This window comes from Camelus ferus, chromosome 15 (genome assembly GCF_009834535.1).
Source record: "Camelus ferus isolate YT-003-E chromosome 15, BCGSAC_Cfer_1.0, whole genome shotgun sequence".
NCBI lineage: Eukaryota > Metazoa > Chordata > Mammalia > Artiodactyla > Camelidae > Camelus > Camelus ferus.
In genome coordinates, this window is record NC_045710.1 from 45,455,778 (window position 1) to 45,476,881 (window position 21,104).

Sequence of the window (21,104 nt, forward strand, 5' to 3'; positions counted from 1 at the left end):
ATTCTGTTTCAGTATTAATTTCTGTCTTTATGATGGTAAATTCCATGAGGACAATACCATGTCTGTTTTGTTTCTTTTTTCCCCATCCCTGTTTCCAAAGCATGGTACTTGGCACAGAGTGATAAATAAATATTTGTTCAACAACAGTTGAATGGATGAAGGCAACCTATTACAACGTCTATTCTATTATTTGGTTCAAATAAAACTTAGAATGTGTATTTAGATTTATGGTATTAAAGAATAGCATGTTTATGCTGAATTTCCAACTATTTTCTGTTTCTGACATTTTTCTGTATTTCCCACTGACTGATCTGGATTTATTTGGTTTGTCCTAATACCTAAATTATTCCCAGGTTTTAACTTTGGAAACAGCAAGGATTAACTAGAATATTCTGGTAGGCTCTTATTATTTTATTTGAATCTAATTTTCACCCAGTGGATCATAATTTCACATATTCAGAGTTGTCCAAAATATGTATGACTCATGTAAAGAATTCCGTTTATGCAGAAAATGAATTTTTAGTTTAAGATTTTTTTGTCTTTTTCTTTTTTATTCTATCTCTTATTGGCTAAATTATAAGACATCGTAAAGCAAATATTCAAGAATTCCTTTGAAAGAACAAATTCCCTAGAAAACAGGAGTAGAAAATAACTATTGCTTGCTTTTCTTATTTTGTGCTGATTTTTAAAATTCTGGAATATGAATGAGTACTTATTATGTTCATGATTCGTGTAGATATATTCTTAAAACCTTAAGTGTAAGTTTAGAATATTATAAAACAAAATGCACATATTTTCTATGGTATCAGATAATATTTCTTATTCTATTTTTAATGCGTGCATTTAAAGCACTATTTTATAAATGCATAATATGGTTGCTGAAAACCAGTGTCAACCTCTAGGGTTATCTTTGTTTTGTGTTTATTAACATGGTTGTTATATTACTAATATAAATTTTAATAATAAAATATTTTCCATCTTAAAATACGAGTACAGCATAACTTTCAGTTAAATACATCTGTTATAGTTCATCAAAATAATATCCTCTGAATATATTCTCCTGATTAACCAAACCTCCCCTCTCTTTGTCTTTTTGAGTAACAGCATGCTTCTATGGCTCTTTAATTAAATGACCTTACCTTACATTTGTCTCGACTGGCTTCTGTTTACAGAAATTGTAAACCAATTGAATGCTCTGAGCAGCTTAGATGAAGATCAAGATGACTGCATAAAGCAAGCAAATATGCCTTCAGCTAAATCAGCCAGTTCCTCTGAAGGTCTAAGAGCTTTCTTCCTTTCTTTCTGCTTCTGATTGCCTGTATTTACTGTGACCTGCTACCTCTTGACTTCTGTCTGTACTTAGCTGTCAGTTTTGTCTTTGTGCTTTTTCTTGAATACTTCTTTATTTTTCTGGTAATTTGTAGTGCACCAACAGGCAACAACATAACAACTTACCATCTTTAGCAAAGCCTATATCTGGATCCTTGATAGGCAGTGATTTTAAAAACATGAAATAATAATTGGTCATATAACATGATAGTATTTCTTCAGTTAGCTTATATTTTGTAACTATATTGTTTTTAAAATATTTGCTTATATTAAACCCATTTGATTTATTCATATTTAGGAATGAGGGATGTTTTTTCTAAAAATCTATGTCAGTGTTTTTTTATTGGATGAAATTACATTCAGATGAAAGTTTCTCCAGTTTGTTATCTGGTATAATTTTCAAATTAACATTCATATGTTTATTTTGTTTTATGTGAATATGTTGGTATGCTACAAACTACTTGAATGGCATTCTGCCATTGGTAAGATGCTATGTTTTATTATTTGCAGGTATTATTAGTGTGAATTTTTACAGTTTGAGCCATTTCATGAATGAACAATAATTATGCTTAACTATAGCGAACTGACACATATGTTTATTTTCAGAGCTTATCAACAAACTTAACTTTTTGGACGAAGCAGAAAAGGACTTGGCCACTGTGAATTTAAATCCATTTGGTGATCCTCATGTAGCAGAATTAAATCCGTTTGGAGATCCTGATTCAGAAGGTAGCAGGGTTTTTTTCCTGTATTTTTTTCTGTATATAGTCAAGTTCCGTTGAACTGTAAGGGCAGGAAGAGATTTTTTAAAGACCTATAAAGTAATTTTTGTTTATGACAATAACATTTTTATTCAGTACCACTTACAGTTGGTCAGCAATTCTGGGTAGCTTCCATTTAATTATTTTTGAAGTAAAAAAAAAAGCCTTGTGTAGATATTTACAGGCTTATTATTTAATTCTTTGTTACTTTGATCAAATAGTAAAGTTCTAAAGTTAGAGACAGTAGTTTTTTACCTAGCTGGCATACAGTAAAATCTCTTTGGCTTGGCCTACCAAGCAAGGTCACACTGTGGTACATACCCATATTGGGGTGGTGGAGGCGACCCCCCTCTATATAGCTCTTCTGCCCTCACACCGCTGTCTGATGGCTCCTCCACCCACAACTCCATGTCTGTGACTGAGAATTACTCTCAGTAATGAGAGTAAGTTGTGCATGTGAATAGCACAGAGCAGAAAAAAGGTTGAGAATCATTCCCACCATATAACAACATATATGTAAGGAATAAAACCAGGTATTTTTTTTTTCTGAGTCATTTTTCTTATCAAGTAGTTTTAAACTCCTAAAGCTTAGATAAGAGCTGTTGAAGAAGTAAGACCTCTAGTTTTGTTTTGTTTGTTTTTGTAAATTGAGGTATAGTTGATTTACAATGTGTTAGTTTCAGGTGTATAGCAAAGTGATTCAGTTATACATATATATATTCTTTTTCATATTCTTTCCCACTATGGTTTATTACAGGATATTGAATATAGCTCCCTGTGCTGTATAGTAGGACCTTGTTTTTGTTTTTGCTTTTATAGTTTCAGTTCTCCTCTTAGATTCATGACATTCTGTGATTCAGTGATGCTTTTAGAAAGTTATTAAATGTATTTGTTAGCCTTTATATAAAATAATCTCATCTTAAACCCTCCTTTGTTGCCAGTGTTGCCAGTTCTGTTATCTTCAAATCTTGCTCTATGGTTTGAATACTTTCTTGCTTTTTCATTTTGTAACTGATGAATTGGTTGGATCAATTTTTGCAATCCTCTACCTGAAAGTAAAAATAAAAATCTTATTTCTGTTGACAGATTTTGTCAGTTTCTTAAGCATTTTGAGACTTGATATTTGTTAACAAAACATTGAATAGGCAAAAACTTTGCAGTCTCTCTTCCCCTACAGAGAAAAAATAATGCTTCACTTAGATTATTATAAAGATTATAGTAATGTGATAGTATTGAGTATTATCCTGGTGTTACAAAAGATACAGTTACTGAGTCTCTTCTTTAGCATAGGCTGTATTTAAATTCATTTCAGTGTTGATTTATTATGATTTTGTTATGATTCCCTTTCACACTTTATAATTGCTTCACCATGCTCTACAGAATTTCAATTCAGAGGTTTTTTTTTTCATTTCTTGTTTCTATTTTTTCAGTGTAAAGACAAAATATGTTTTCTGGGCTAATATATAAAGCATTAGTAAAAAGTAGTTTGACTCTAAAATATGAACATCATAAATATATAGTAATCATGAGATTTTAATAATAATTGGATTACTTTGTTTGAAATGTCACTTATGAAACAATTATTTTTCTTGAAGATTTTAATAACCAATTTTTTGCTTTCTTATAGAATGTTTTGTTAGAGTTACATGGCATAATTAAGATTGGTTTTGTACTATCTGATTATAGACTCTGAAACTGTGTTTCAATTTGGAAAAATATTTATATCAGTAAAATTGGAATTTTGAACAGTTTTATTACACATTCTAGTTTTCTTTTAAAATATCAATAAACATAAGAGTAAAAGAAAAAGGCTGGTACTAAGCACTTCATAAGTGTTATTGGAAGACATGATACTGTTGTAGTGCTTTTTCTGCTGTAAAGTCAGTTTTATTTTTAAGAGTATCCTTATTTTCAAATTGAAATTTGAAATAGTAAAATTTAGAAGAATTTGGTGTAACATGTCTATCAGCTTCTCAATAGGAATTTAATATAGTTCTTTTGACTTCAGAATTCTTGTTATTCCTTTGTGTTAAATAGAGTGTTGATTGGATATGAGTTATGTTGAAAGAAATTAAACATCTCATTAAAAGCTCTAATGATTTAAGGTCTTTATAGCATATATAAACCTGCTCTTTGAAGACTACAAAGACAAATTTAGTGATACATGCATGTATTTTTGATATATTCCTGAATGAGTTTTCAGATCCCTAAGTGGTCTCTGCTTGTATAACTACCAAAGAACCTTTGAAAATTTAATCCATTTTATCTTCTTTTAAAAACAGAAATTTATTCTGTATCAGTTTGCAATGGCAAGCCAGTATAATGAAATAAAATAAGCAAAAATAGAATACTTAAGAAGGTTAAAATGTCTAAAATTGGCATACCATAATGCTAATTTTTTTAGAGATTCCAAGGGCATTAACAATTCAAAGATGCTATTTTGGGGAGCATCATTCCTGGAGAAGTAGACAAAGATCTTAGATATCACGTCTTCTGAACTTAGTCTCTCTCAAGCATATAATGACTCTGTACTCTTTCAGCCCCATAGAGTTTATTAATTTAAGACTGAGTATTTTTGAAAACACTAAAAATATAAGAAAATACCAGATAATATTAACTTGATTTAATTCATCTTTCCCTATTGTTTTATAGAACAAATCTCTGAAACAGTTTCACCTAAAAAACCAGAAGAAATTTTTTATAATAACAGCTATAATCCCTTTAAAGAGGTACAGACTCCACAGTATTTGAACCCATTCGATGAGCCAGAAACCTTTGTAACTATAAAGGATTCTCCTCCCCAGCCTACAAAAAGAAAAAATTTAAGACCAGTGGACATGAGCAAGTATCTCTATGCTGATAGTTCCAGAACTGAAGAAGAGGAGTTGGATGAGTAAGTACATTTCATTTTACTATTATCATATTTTAATGTGATCTTTCTGTAATATTAGATGGGTAAAAAGAGGTCTGCCCCTATGTTAATATACAGTTTACAAGTTAGTATCTATCTCATCCTCCATCTGAATTTTTATAAACTTGACCCTTATTCTCTCACACTCTTGCGTGAGTGTGTGTGCACACTAAACTAACAAATGACAGAAATATGTTTCTGGCATCTCTGGTTAGAAATCCAATTGTGTCTTCTCACAACTACCATGTTATAAATGGTACTTGAATGTTTTTAAGTGATTATTGAAGTTGTTACACTTAAGTTATGTTATGATGGGTCTATTGTGGGAACCAAATAATCATTTATGATAATGATTTGATGAGAAGATTTATTCAGATTCCAAACAACGAGATCATGACATTTATAAATTAGGAGTTATCTGCCTTTGAGTTATTAGTTTTACTCAAATGAGAGATTTATTGACCATAAGCTCAATATAAATAGTGTGATTAGGGCTTCCATTTTACTCAGATCTAGAGTAGAGGTGGGAGGAGGGTATGTTCACTTTCGATTCTCGAGTTGCATAGTGCAATTGTGTAGCTGCAGACTGCTGCCCTGAGTATGTTTAAAAAGCAACAATGAAACTTCCAGCCATGATAGAGGTAGCATAGACTGAATAGAGCTTCTTGTCTTATACAACTGAAAAACTAAATAAAATGTATGAAACAGTAGTTTTCAGACATTGGAAACAAATAGCACAGGATCCCCAAGAGAATAGAAACAAAGAAGGTGAGCTCTAAAATTGTACCAGCTTATTTATAGGAGAGAGTTTCCAACTGCAGTTCAGGGAGTAAGAACCGAAACACCCTAGAATCTCCCTGAGTTGAGGAGGCAAGAGTTTGGACTTTGGAGTTATGGAGATGGCTAGAATTTGTGAACAGAATATCAGAGAGGAGAAAGCTACACACAGAGTTTCAGAGATCTGTATAAAGTTCCTCTTGAGTCTTTAGCTGAGTATTGATCAGTGCATGCATTATGAGGAAGTAACTGAGAACAAAGAATCAGACAGAAACAATCTCTGGAGTTCACTCAGGGTCAAGAATAGTTTGGGTTTCCACCAGCCAGAGAGAAGAGACTTCCTAACACATGGGGCATCGATTTGAGTCCTCAGAAGGCTGTTGTTGCAGTAGTAGGGCCGAATCAGCCCTAGACTAAAGACAGTTCTTAACCTTCCTAATAAAGCTTAAAAGCAAAGTTCGAAAGAAACAAAATTATTCCAGGTAACAGCATCCCAAATAAAAGCCCTAGAATATTAAAAGGAATACCAAAAAAGAATCTAGCATCCAAAATATAAAATTCACAATGTCTCATAGCCAATCAAAAAATTTATCAGGCATGTAAAGAAACAGGAAGATCTGACCAATAATGAGAAGGAAACTGAGTCATTAGCTATGGATGCAGAAACGGTACAGATAATAGAATTAAGGCAAGTATGATTATTTAGCAACTATAAATATACTCCAGATATTCAAGAAGGTGGAAGGAAACATGGGCATGGAAGACAAAAAAGAATTCCAAATTGGATTTATAGAGATGAAATATATGAAGGCTGATGAAAAACACACTGGATGAGATTAAACTCCATGTTAGATATTGCAAAAGGAACTATTAGTGAACTTAAAGACTTAGCAATAGAAACTCTCCAGATTAAAACATAAAAGGGAAAAGAAATGAAAAAAAAATGAACAGAAGATCAGTAGGACAACTTCCAGCAACATAACAAGTGTGTAATTGGATTTCTAAAAGAAGAGGAGAAAAAGGTGAGGGAAACAGAAAAAACTTTTGAAGAAATGATGGCCAAAAGTTTTAGAAATCGAAAAAAATAAATGTAAACCTATAGGTCTAAGACACTGAATGAACCTCAAGATGAACTATAAGAATGATGAAAAAAAAAAAAAAACAAACTACAGCCAGGCTTATCAGCAAAAATAATTCAAGTCAGAAGACAGTGGGTGATATTCTTTAAATAATCAAAGGAAAAAACAAAACCAAAAAAACACTTTCAACAAATTTCTATTCCAAGAAAGAAAAAAAGTCAAAATAATGGACGTTTCCAGATATGTAAAAGCTGAGAGAATTCATCACCCTCAGACTTGCTTTGCAAAATAATGTTACAAAGAAGTCCTTCAGGCAGGAGGAGAGTGACTCTACTTGGAAGTTTGGATCTATATACAGGAATGAAGAGCACAGGAAATGGCAAATAAATAGTATATATAAAATATGTGTTTTATTTTTTTAAATCTCTTTAAAAGGTAATTGACTGTTTAAAGTTTAAATAATAATATATTCTGGATTTTATAACATGGGTAGAAGTAAAACATATGACAGTAGTAGCATAAAGGCTGAGTAAAGGGAAATTGAAGATACGGTTTTAAGCTTTTTACACATGTTACTTAAAGATAAACAGTACTATATTTTTTCACAGATGACATAATTACTTAAGTAGAAAAATTCAAAGGAATCTCTAAAAAGTCTATTAGAATTAAAAAGTAAATTTAGCTATGTTATAGGATACAAGATCAATATTCAAATTCAGTTGTATTCCTCAGTAGTAACAATGAACAGTCAGAAATAGGAAATTCTAAAATACAGTATATAAAAGCATCCCAAACAAAACTCAGGGATAAATTTGAACAAGGATGGGCAATACCTATATACTGAAAACAACAAAAGATTGCTGAGAGAAGTCAATGGAGAGAAATACTGTCACCATGGATTCAAACTGATGTACAGATTCAAACTAATATACAGATTCAGTGCTATCCTAATCAAAATTTTGGTATACTTTTTGGTAATAGTTGATAAGCTAATTCTAAAATGTGTATGGAAAAGCAGTGAACCTAGAATAGCCAAAACAATTTTGATAAAGAACAAAGTTGGAGGACTTAACACTACCCAATTTCAAGACTCATAACCAAGACATCATGGATTGGCTTAAAAGTAAACATAGTTCGATGGAAGAGAATATGCAAATCTAGAAATAGATCCTCACACATATTGCCAATTGTTTTTTTGACAAAACTAGCAAGGGAAATCAGGAAAGGATAATCTTTACAACAAATAATGCTGGAACAGATAGAGGTCTATATCCCCCTTCCCTCCTCCAGAAAGAAAGAACTACAATCCTTACTTCACAACAAATACAAAATTTAACTAAAAATAGATCATATATCTAAAAGTAAAAACAAAAACACTAGAACTTTGAAAAGAAAGTGTAGGAGAAAAATCTTAGTGAACTTGGGTTAGGCAAAAATTTCTTGAATAGAACCCAAAGAACACAGAGTCAAAGGGAAAAAAATTTTAACTTGGGCTTCATCAAAATTAAAACCTTTATCTCTTAAAAAAAACTTATGAAACTAAGAAGGTATGGCACAGTTTGGCCAAAATTCTTTGCAGAACACCTATCAGGCAAGACTTCTATCAAGAAAATGTGAAGAACTCTTTTGACTCAATAATAAGACAAAGTATTTTTTTTTTTAAGATGGAAAAGATTTGAGCAGGCACTTCACCAAAACAAGATAAAAGAATGGCCAATGTGCACACAAAAAGATAATTCAACATCTCAGTCATCAAGGAAATAAATGCAAATTAAAACCATATAAGGTACCACTATACTCCCACTTGAATTGCTAAAATTTAAAAGACTTACTATACCAAATACTGTCAGGGACATGGAACCACTGATACTCTCACAGAGCTCTCAAAATTCTAAATATTACAACCATTTTAGAAAACAGTTAAGCAGTTTCTTGAAAAGTTAAACATATACCTATCATTCAACCTAGTCATTTTATTCCTAGGTATTTACCCAAGAGAAATCAAAGCGTATGTCCACAAAAAGATTTGTATGTGACTATTTCAACCGCTTTATTTACCATAGTAGCAAGGTATAAGAATAATCCCAATGTCCATAAATAGGCAAATAGATAAACAAATTGTGGTATATACATACAGTGGAATACTACTCAGTAATTAAAAAAAACTATTGATACATGTAACTACATGGATGAATGTAAAAGTTATGCCAAGTGAAAGAAGCCAGACCGAAAAAGAACACACACTGTATCATTCCCTTTATTAAAACTCTAGAAAATACAAACCACCTGTATTGAGAGAAAGCAGACAAGTAATTGCCTATGGTTGGAGGTAGAGGAAGAGAGGAATTAAAAAGAGCACAAAGAAACTTTTGCAGAAATGGAAATATTTATCTTGATTGTGTGGACAGTTTCACACTTGTATACATATGTAGAAACTTCATCAAGTTATACTTTTTATCAGTTATAACTAAATAAAACTATTTAAAAGAAAACCTACACACAGCAATCTTTAATTTTATAGAATTGAACATTTAAAAAACCTGAATAATAATTACATGTTATTTGCAGTGGGGCTGTATGTGTCTTTGCTTTCCTTGGAAATACTGAATTTTAGTGTGTTAACATTATTTAGATCTTGAAGGAAATTATTATTTCTTTAAAAATACAATTTAGTAGGAAAATCTTTCAAAATATGGGATAGATAGGTTGAGAGGGAAGTGATAAAAAGGCTCCTTTGATGTATAAAAGTTGGGAGCAGTTGCTTTGTGTGAAGGGAAAAATGTCATCCCTCTCCTGTGTATTGGTCCGCTCCACTTTTGAGCAGTATTTTACTTCTAAGCATTGCACTTTACAAGGGACATTGATAATTCAGAGCATTAACAGAGTAGAGCAACAGAATCATTAAAATGTCCAGAGTCATTAAAATGACCATGTCGAATGAACAGTGATTGAGGGCATAGGGACTGTTTGACTTAGAAAAGAAACAATTTAAGGAACTATAATAACCAAGTTCAAATATTCGAAAGACTTTTGTTTGAAAGAATGAGGTAGTTGACTTGTTTTCTGTTGCTCTGGAACTGCATTTCTCAACCTTTTCCCATTTTATAATACATGGCTAATGACTCTCACATGTCCTGCATGCTTCCCCATTGGGCATGGCTAGGTTTTGATAAAACCTAAAAAAGTTCTAACCTTCTAAAAGTATGAGAATTACATCATACTAACCTGATTCCAAACTCAGGTTGAGATCTCAGTATTAATTAATAACTATACAGGGGTTGAAAAAGTTGGCTCACCTCTTGGTAAAGTTATTATATTTGTTTTCTTTGAAATAGCTAATGTGTGATCAAAATAAAATTTCTCATGGGTGGTGTAGGTGCTGAGTAATAGCCACACACCTAGAGTATTTGAATGTAAATGCAAACTTTAAATACAAGCATTCAGTCATTCCAAGATGCATGGGTATTACACAACATACACACACCCTGCTCTCTCCTATTAACAAATTGAAGAGACATCTAATGTTTGCTTAAACTTTTAAATACCTTAATAAAAACTAAAATCAGAATTACTGGGTGTTTCCTTTTGACCATTCTTTTTTTCCACATGAAAGTCACAGTCTTTACAAGTTTCCTATGAATAAAAAGCATTCTAAATTGCTCAATCACCTGAGGTTACCAGAGGTAGTCTGTAACATTCAGCTTTTTTGTAGGAATATATAAATTCTAGAGATTTCTCATCGGCTAATATCCAAGAAGAGCTCTATTTGTAATAATTACTTATTTGGTATTTCTCCTCTTTTTCTCCAGAAGTTTGTAGGTTCAACTTCAGTAGCAGAAATCTTCCAAAACATTTTCTTACTTCAATAATGAACTTACGAACCTTTCATCAAATGAAAAGCCTACATGACTCATCTTCCATTACCAAACTCTTCATGTATCCTCTGACATAAAACTATCACAAATAAATAGTGCTGAGTTTTTTGATGTGTAAAACACTTTCAGAACCTCAGCATATCTATCCCCTCCAAGAGGAAGTATATACCTTTCAGTGCTTTTGGCATGTGTCCTTTACACTTGGCAACTGCATGGGTTTCTCAGTTTTCTCATTTTGGGGAGTTAGTTCAGCTATTCCACAGCAGAAATGAAAACTGATAAAGCAATAATACTTTCCAAAACATTTATGAAGTGACTTTTGAGGTCCAGCATGAAATCATTTCTGGTATAGTTGTATGTCAGTTTCTCAAGGTAAGTTGCCATTGAATTTTAGTCAGGGAAGCTACACTCTATTTTTTTTTTTTTAATATGGATTGTTTTTCCAAAGAAAAATAAATTTTTCAAGCGAGAGGAAAATACTACAGATTTTGCTGCACCCTTGCTTCAGTATGTTTATTAATCCTGTTTGTAATCAACTTTAGTTTTTCTTTCTATAATTCTTTTTCTTGGGTAAATTATTTTCTAAACAATGAATAATGTCATTTAAAATTATTCTGTTCAATTTTCCAGTTAATATAACTGATGAATTTTTAATTCACAATGAGTTAATGATATAACTAATCTATTACTAAATACACAGTACAAGGATAAAAATAATTCTTATTTATTCAAAGTGACATAAGAAGACTTGAAATAGATTATTTGGATCCTAGATGATCAACAGTATGTGGAAATTATGCTGATTTCTTAAATAATTTTTTTACTAAAATACAGTTTATGTATTTTTAAAATGCATTTATCAGAAATTATATAATTCTTACAGAGAAGGGAGCAGTGTTCACAACCATATATATGTGTACTATTCCTATATACTCTTTTTTAAATAGCACTTTTTAAATTGAGATGTACTTCACGTAACATAAAATTCCACATTTTAAAGTGTACACTTCAGTGGTTTTTAGTTTGTTCACTGTGTTGTGCAACCATCATTAATCATTGTCTAATTTCAGAACATTTTTGTCACCCCAAAAAGAAATCTAATATCTATTAGTAGTTAATCCTGATTAATCCCTTTCGCCATCTCCTGAAAACCACTAATTTACCTTTTGTGTATATGGATTTGACTGTTTTGGATATTTCATATACATGGAAGTATTTTCTGTTCATTCTTTTTTTTATAGTATTGTGTGAATGCTACGTTATTCTAAACATGTAAGGCCAGCAGCAGAAACTCATAGACAGGATAGCAATACTATGTTCATTTTTAAAGAGTAGGAAATTCAGTTTTAGTTAGAAATCTGTTATTTACATGGAGGATCATTCAAAGCCTCTGTAAGTAGAGGTTTCTTGTCCTTACTCTGATTTAGGACCTGACCAGTGGTGCCTAGAATATTGTTGTCTCACAGGTGGATTGAGTGCAGAGATACTGATTCCCTTAGTCCTCTGGGCTGTCAGGCATGGTTTGGAGTCCTTAGTATCTTCATTTTCCAGCAGCTTCCTGTGTTTACTCTAGCATGTCATATAAATTTCATTTTTACTACATGTCACACTGTAAAAACAGATTGAGAAACACAGCTCTAATGGTTTCAAGAAAATACTCATTTTGATTATGTTTCAGGTATGAGCCTAAGGAACCAACTTTGGAAATCAGTTGATCTGAGCTTTTTTTCCGACTTGCGTTTACCTTCAATATACAAAGAATACCAATATTCAGATAGTTAGACTGAGACAGAGACATGAAGAAAAGGGACGATATCTATCGTTGTATACCTACTAGATAAGTTTTATAAAAGTTGCATGCAATTGAGTATTGTAAATTCAGTTATATAAAGTGCACTGAAGAATTGCCTGTTTTAAGGAATTCTGTCATTTTTTTCCTGTTAGACACAAATTCTTTTGTAATAGAAATATCTGTCCTCTAGTACCTCTTGAGTTTTTTTCTTAAAACTAACCATTCTTACATAATAAATTAATAGTGATTATTATAGCAGCTACCATCTTAACAAAGTACAGTGAAAATTTGTTATAAAGAAATTTAACCAGGAATAATTTTTTTAAATATCACCCAAATAATTCACATGACTCAGTTAATTCAGTTAGATTGAAGTGTGTTTCTTCAGTCCTGAAACATTTGACATCGGTTAGCAAATAGTAAGCTTTGAGGGGGAGAGGGAAGATTTCTTTTTTCTCTTTTTCCAAGTTTTAGAGTTTTAAAAAATTTCTTGTTTTTATCCCATTTCTTTGTATTTACCTCTCTTTGAGCTACTCTTAGAGTTTGAAAAATAACTATATAAGGCTATTGATAAAATTAGAGTTTTAAACAAGATTGTTATAAGGATTAAATAGGTTTAATAGACATAAAACACTTAAAACGATGTAAGCACTTTATAAATGTTAGTTAATGTTATTGGTAATCTCTCCATTCTAGGTTGGATGTGATCCATTTTCTGCCTCTTTTGATAAAGGACATTCAGCTTTTTCTGCACACCTACTTATTTTAACATTGTTTCTTTAGGGGGGAGAGTATAGTTCAAGTGTTAGAGCACATGCTTAGCATACACGAGGTCCTGCATTCAATCCCCAGTACTTCCTCTAAAAAATAAATAGGTAAATCTAATTACCCCCCCCCACAATTAAAAACAAAAAGTTAAAAAAAAATTGTTGCTTAATTTTTCCAAGTTCTTCTGTAGGTGGTAAGCATGAGATATGAATACTTAAAGCATATCTTGGTAATTAAACAAAAATATTTTGGTCTGAAAAGCTAATTTTCAAATGCCTTTATCTATTTCATGTTCTTTTCCTCTTGAATGCACAGACATAAGAAAATGAAGAACAGGAAATAGGTTTTTATATAGGCGCCAACTCCACTTAGTTAAAACCAACTATCCTGAGCAGAGGTGGGAGAGTTTCTTAGGCTGTGCCCCTAGCTCAGTGGGAAGGGGTCCCATGACACTAACTGTTGCAATGAGTATAGAGTGAAAATGATGTCACAAGTATGGTATATTTCCCCTCTCTGGTCTAGAGTCTGTACCCAGAGTCTAGTGTAAGCTGTCTTTAGGCAAAAGTACAGATACTTGGTTTTTGGTTCTAAATGAATCTGGTACATTTGCAGTTCAAGAAAACATGCATAACTGAACACAGAAAGCTACCACCACAGACCTTAAGTGACTAGGTGGAATCCCCTTGGTGTAATTATATTTGGGTGTAATTATATTATATCTTAGCTTTATAGACTCAGAACTTCTATTGTTACTGTGCATGCAGGATATTGAACACTAGAGAACTGACTGGTGTTAGGGAAAAATGTAATGAACTAATAAATAATAACCAGAATAACAATTTATTACTATATAATAGGAAGAATAATCATCATAAATACCAGATACTTGTGTTTATGGATAACTTACCTAGAAACAATATCTACTTATAAAGGGAGTTAACAAGGAAGATTTTCTGCCTCTAGGTAGAGGAAAAAAAAGTATTCCCTAAGAAGTTACAAACACAGGCCCAGCCTCATGTAGACTTGATGTTACATTGGCAGGATGGTCTGAGAACCTCCAAGCCAAGAAAGTAACAAAGTGGCTCCTAAAGTGCTTGGTAAATGCAAGCATAGAACACTCTGAAGAGAGGCACTCCCAGTTTTGACTACACAAAATTTCCTCAGAGTAATAAGTCCTAAACTCACAATCTACAATTACAAAATACACAAGGAAATAGTTTACTAAGAGAAAGAGTCAGGAGACAGAAAAAATACCAAGATTAAGTATGCAAGGATTTCAAATAATAGATTTATCAGATAGAGACTATGAAATATGTACAAATGATTAATGATTCAAATCTCTGTACCTGAGGTATTACACACACAGCCATGTGAAGAGATATGCTTATTGAAATTAAAAATTCATGGAGAATTGAACATTAGACACAGATGAAGAGAAAAAAATTTAACTGGATCATAGATGTGAAGGAATTTTCTGGACTGTAGCACAGGAAGGAATAAAAATTTGTGAAAATATGAAGGAGAGAGGTAATTCAACATATGTCTAATAAGATTTTGTAAAGAAAATAGAATAAAGAGGAGACTGTCAAAGAGATAATGGCTGATAATTTTTCAGAACTAGTGAAACATGAATCTCTAGATTCAGGAAATACAGAGTTTGAAATAGGGTAAATTATAAGAAATTCACACTTAGACATATCATAGTAAAATTGCTCAAAACTAGAAATAAAGAGATCTTAACAGCAACCAGAGACAAAAGATGACTTACAAAAGAGCAATATTAAACCAACAGTAGGCTAATACTTCAAAACACTGAGATGAATTAACTAACAACTAAAATTCTCTACCCAACTAAAATATCGTTTAAGTGTGAGGCTGGCATAAAGACATTTTCAATGCCTGGGAGAATTTGCTATTAAAGGAACTTCATTGAAGAACTTCTAAAACATGTCCCCTAGTGAGAAGGGAATTTAATACAGGGGAAGCATTGAAATGCAAGGGAAAAAATGCTTGGTATGACAGGAGCATAAAAAAAAAAAAGACAAATCAGTACTTAACTCATCTTACTTCCTTTTCCTTAGGTGTGGAGAATATATAGGATTTACTATTATAAACATTTTTATAAGACTGTATTATGGCAGAACTGAGTGTGAGTTTTATTTTTAAAGTTTTAAAATACTTTTTAAAAGAGGAAGTTTTATTGTTAATGATTAAAAAAAAAAAGGATTAACAGTGATTGTTTCCAAATTTTGAGTTATCATTGGTTTGGGTTTTTCCTTTTCATTTTCAGTTTTTTTCTAATTTTAAAAGTGAAAATATTTTAGTATTTTAGTTGGGAATAAACTATTTTGATAGAGACATTTGACACTAATTCTTCTTTCATTTAGAACAAATCCTTTTTATGAGCCTAAACCAACTCCTCCTCCAAATAATTTGGTAAATCCAATTCAAGAAGTGGAAACTGAAAGGAGAGTAAAAAGAAAAGCCCCAGCCCCACCAACCATCTCACCAATGACAGGAGGAGTGAATGAAAACATAGTTGTTTCTGCAGGAAGAGATCTCTCCACTTCTCCTAAGGTAGGAGTCTAATCTTAGTAAAATATGTATTAGTGTTTGTTCTTTTCCCTGTGAGGTGTAATTCATATTGAGAAAAATCAGTTAACTATTTTTGATGATGAAAAAGTAAAGTATAAGTAAATCCACTATGCTGCAACATTGTATATATGTTTGGGAGCCTATAAATTTATGGTACAGTATGGATTGGATAGTTTGGGTTAAGATTTGTTTTTAAGATGCTGTTTGAAATCAGAGGAAAAAAGACATTATAATTGTAGGGTTGGTGCTGCGAAGAAAGGAGACTCTAAAGCAGATAGGTGTGAAAGACAGCTTACACTAATATAGAGGATATAGAGGAAGGAGTAGAAATTGTCCTTTGAGAAATGTACTGGAAACATTAAGACTTAGTGCAGAGAAATGCTTTGCCAAAGAATTTCAGAATTGTCACTTTGAGATGGATGTCAGGTTACAATTGTGGCTTTATTGTCCCTCTTTTTTGGAGAAACATTAATGCATAATAACTGCATGGAAAGGTAAAGCGCAGTGTTGGAACAGAATCTAAAGCTTTTAAATGGCTTGACTGCAAATAGTTTATCTTCCATGTGTGAGGTAGAGATTGGATTAACAAGTTTTTTTTACATAAATAGCTCATATCCATACCCATGAGTGTTTTGTTGTTGTTACCACATTACATTATTTAATTCTCACAGGTAGATAGGGGGAAATGAGATGAACTTGAACTCAGAGGCATAAAGTGCGGTCACAGGTCCCTCAGCCAGTAGACAGGATTGGAACTGGTGTTACCAGTATTTGGACCATATTCCACCTCAAATACCTGGGCTTTTCTCAAGAGTATCTTTGTTCAGTAGTTTCTCTTTGATTTTATAGTTCATTCTGTAGCTTTCATTGAATGCCAAAGTTCTGAAATAGTTTATTTGCTTGTATTTTCGTTGTTTTAGAGGGAGAGTGAGTTCACTGAGGTCCTCACTCTGCCATTCCAGAAGCCAATCTCCAGGTATGTGTTTTTATATCAGGTGTTTTTAGCTATCAGGTAGCTTTAGGAGGAGAAACTAAATTCTGTCTTGCTATTGGATAGGGAAGGTGGAAGTGGAGTCTGTAACTGAAAGCAGCAGATAGTAGAAATAAATTTTAAGCAAAGGAGATGGCCAATTCCTGTACCCACAAGAGCAAAAATACAATAACTGAGACATTAGTCAGAATCAAGAAGCTATTTAGTTTCCTCACCCATCCTAACCATCAAGAATACTTACACCTACAGCTTGTTTCCCTGAATCTCTATTTTGTTGCCTACTCCCTGCCCCATCCCCCTTCCACAGTCCATTGGAGTGTGAAACTAATGCTACTCTCTTCTTAGGGAAGTGGAAAGGAACCTTTTTTTTTTTTTTTAACATTTTTTATTGATTTATAATCATTTTACAATGTTGTGTCAAATTCCAGTGTAGAGCACAATTTTTCAGTTATACATGAACATATATATATTCATTGTCACATGTTTTTCCTCTGTGAGCTACCATAAGATCTTGTATATATTTCCCTGTGCTATACAGTATAACCTTTTTATAGCTGATATATTATTAAATGAAAAAAAGCAAAGTGCATAACGAAGTATAATATGATAGCTTGTGCATGTGTAAAGTTTTATTTACAAGGCTTTATTCACACATGTGCACATGCACACTCATATACACTATGGAAGAAATCACAAGTAACTTAATCGTGGTTACCTTTGAGAAGGGTCTTGATGAAATGGAGGGTATGTGCAAGATTGAGGAAGGCATTTCTTTTCCTTTTTAATCTTTCTATATTGTTTACATTTTGAACCTTAAATGTTTTGCTTATATTTTTGTTTGTTATACTAATAGAGGTTACTGAATAATGAGATCATGGATTTTTTTGTTAATTGCCTTTTGATACCAGATGACATTTCCCGCCAAAATTTATCCCTCTGGATAGAGAAAGTCACTCTTAGGTTTGACCAGTGATATTGAACTGTTTGGTGGTGGCTTGAGGTTCCATCAGACACCTTGGTGTTGTGCGCTGGAAAGCAGGTATGGAGGCTAAGCAGCAGAGCAGAAGACCCCCTATTGCACTTCCACAGCACAAGTCTTTTTATTTTATATATTTTTGTAAGATTTCACTGGGGGAAAAAAAAAACTGGACCATTGCCAAACCGAAAGAAAGAAAGGAAGAAACTGAAAACTACTAACTGTACAATTATGTGTGAAATAAGGAAGAAGATGAGAAATAATGGCATACTGACAGTAATAAAAAGTGACAAATGGCAGCTGAGAAAGCACAGTAGTATGGGACTCATTCATCATAGATCCTGTGTGTATATGTATATCCAACTCATTCCTGAAGACTTTGCAGCATTAAAAGCTTAGTAAAATATTTGATCATTTTGGCAACCTGGAGTCAACATGAAAGAGTCTTATTACGCTTAGTATACAATATTCTGTTTAGGAAAGCAGGTAAGTGTTTTTTATATCAAAACATTTCCATTAAAATTAGGGTTTTGATGCTTAAAATGGTATGCTTCTTGGTGAATTATTTTCTTTACTTGTAAATTGAAAAGGAGACAATGGTTCAAATAAAGCTTTAAAAAGGCTCAAATTTTAGTTGAATAATAAAAGGATATTACACCACAGTTGTTTCGGATAGAATGCCAAACCTCACTCAACAGCAGCTGACTGCAGAGGCTATTTATTCACTGTTATAAAATGACAAGTGCTCAGCCAGATGATTAATTTCCCCACCTGTCACCTGAAACTACTTATTTTTAAGAAAATTCATGAGTAGGAACCAAGACCAGGTTCCTACTCTTAAACAAAGAGATAATAAGCACGTACTCATATTGCAAATAAACTTCAAACTATCCCCAAAGGCAGCTAAGGACCCCTCAGTGTCATAAATCTTCATAAACTCCTCACTTCAAATCATAGATTTCTGCATTTGTAAGATGAGAAAACCGTAACTTTTTAAGACAACTTAGAAGAAAAAAAACGAATGTTTAGAGAAGTAACCTGATGTTAAAAACACAAGCAACCAATAAAATAAAATAAGTTAGGCTCACTGGCGGCTGATCACAATTTACTGGCTGTGAATATAAGTTAATAAGTATATAACTCTAAACTTCTAGGTATAATTCATTCAACTTAGTATAAAATGCAATTCAAATTATAAAAGCTTAGAAACATAAACTCCTGCCAGATAACATCTGCAAAAGTTTATTATTAAGCACTATATACCCAATTCCATAAAAATCACAATATAAACAGCCAACTATCAGTAACAATAAAGAATTAAAATGAATTAAACTTACACTTCTGATAACATGGAGAGGAGGCCCCACTGCATATTCAGTGATGAGATGATCCCAGTCACGTGGAGAAGGGCTCCTGCAAAGATCCTGATTGGTGGAGCTCCAAACGATCGACAATGATACTAGTGTCCACTTGTTTCATTTTTAAAAGTAGAAGCCTCTTTCTTATCTCAAGGCCCAGCTAAATAACTCAAGGCCTCATTCATATTGTTACCTCTTTCCAGAAAGCTCTAGCAGAGACCTAGGTTTTAACACTTGCATGTTTTTGAGTACAGATTGCAGAAACTGTGAGAAGCCCAGGGTAAACCAAAGTCTGAGTTACACACAGCAATCCCCTTGATTGGTTCCAGCAGTGAATTTAAATCACAAAGCAAACACAGGTTTCAGCTTTTGTACATTAAGTCCTCCTAGAAAGTTTCTTACCTCCATTTCTGTCTACAAAACTCTGCAGAATGCTGCCTGTGAGCCATTCATGCTAAAAAACAGTAAGCACACAACCAAACTATTAATTTCCTCATATGTAAATTGAAAATGTCTCACATCTTCCTAGGAAAATCTTTAAAAGAATGAAGCTCAAAATTTTACTGAATACAATAATAAATACACAGTTACTTTGTAAAATAAAGTGACAAACTGCATTCAATGGTAGCTGCGTGTAGGGGGCTGAGTTTGGGGATTAGCTTAAGTTACCTATAAAGTTTTTATTTACTGGAATACTTTACTTATCAGAGTATGCTGTTCTAAGTAATACTAAATAAATACATACAGGTCAATCCTGTATGTGTTATCTGTTCTATTGGTTAATACTCTTTCGGTTATGACTAATAGAAACAAGCCATTTTGTTGATTTTTTTTTTTTTGCTTAGGCAAAAGGGATAACTTGTTATGATGATGTAAGAAAATTTTTGCAGAACTGTAGGCAGAAGATACAGCTGGGCCTGAGGAATCAGCATCAGTTGTATCTGCCTGTCTCTTTGGAATGCCTTCGATTTTGCCTTTACCTTTTGAATGCTAATTTAGTCCCCCTGTAAAATAGTTTATTTTCTGGAATTTCCTGTCTCCCCATACATAGCTAACCTTCTTTCAGTGTGGCTGACTTTAGCTAAAGGTTAAGAACAAATTATACTGCAACAAGTACTTTTTCTAAGTATGTATGAGGAGCCTACCAGAATTATTATTTATTTAATTTTTTATTTTAACAATTTTATTCAGGTATATTTGTTCAATATTATGTTAGTTTCAGCTGTACAGCATAGTGATTTGACATTTAAACACATTGCAAAATGATCACCATAAATCTAGTAACTATCTGTTGTCATACAAAGTTAAGGAATTTTTTTTTTTCGAGACTTACTAAACTTAAGTCTCTGGTTAATGGAATTTCAGTTAGTATTAAGATTATCTGTGGGCAATAGAAAGCCTCAAATGACAGTTTAAATCAAAGAGAAATGTATCTCTGTCTTTAAAAATGTTGAAGGTACAGTCCTGATGTAGTAGTCTCACAAAGTCATCAGGTATCCAGTCTCCTGTTTTGCTGATCCACCATGCTCAGCATAGACTTCCACCTTGTGGCCCAAGATGGCTGTTTGAGCCACAGCCAGTTTGCCCCCTTGCAGTCAACAAGAAGAAAGGGAAAAAATATCCACACCTACCTCTAGCAAGGGAGACTAGAAAATGAATCTTTATTCTGGACAATTGCATTAACCAGCTAAAATTAAAGGGTTCTGTTACTAAGGAAGAAGGGTAGCGTGGACATTAGGTTGGCAGGCGTGCCATAGACAAAATGTGAGTTTTATTCTGGAGATGCAAATAAACCCAAATCTTGCTATCTCCTCTGTGAGAAAACCTCAATAATAACTACTAGAAATAGTCATTTTAAAATAACATTTGATAGACATTTCTCTAGAGAAGAC

General features: G+C 32.7%; 1 protein-coding gene across 4 annotated transcripts in view; it reads left to right on the forward strand.

The window, feature by feature from the left end:
- The first annotated feature begins 1,083 nt into the window (after positions 1 to 1,083).
- EHBP1 (EH domain binding protein 1) overlaps positions 1,084 to 21,104 on the forward strand; it is a 151,473-nt gene continuing 131,452 nt past the window's right edge. Inside the window, exons 1-4 of one of the 4 annotated variants that reach the window (XM_032497640.1) lie at positions 1,084 to 1,277; positions 1,936 to 2,058; positions 4,743 to 4,983; positions 15,680 to 15,869. In XM_032497640.1, the coding sequence (XP_032353531.1) occupies positions 1,130 to 1,277; positions 1,936 to 2,058; positions 4,743 to 4,983; positions 15,680 to 15,869 (702 nt within the window). In that variant the 5' untranslated portion in view covers positions 1,084 to 1,129. The remainder of the gene's footprint in view (positions 1,278 to 1,935; positions 2,059 to 4,742; positions 4,984 to 15,679; positions 15,870 to 21,104) is intronic. The other 3 variants (XM_032497639.1, XM_032497642.1, XM_032497641.1) reach the window with 3 other exon arrangements.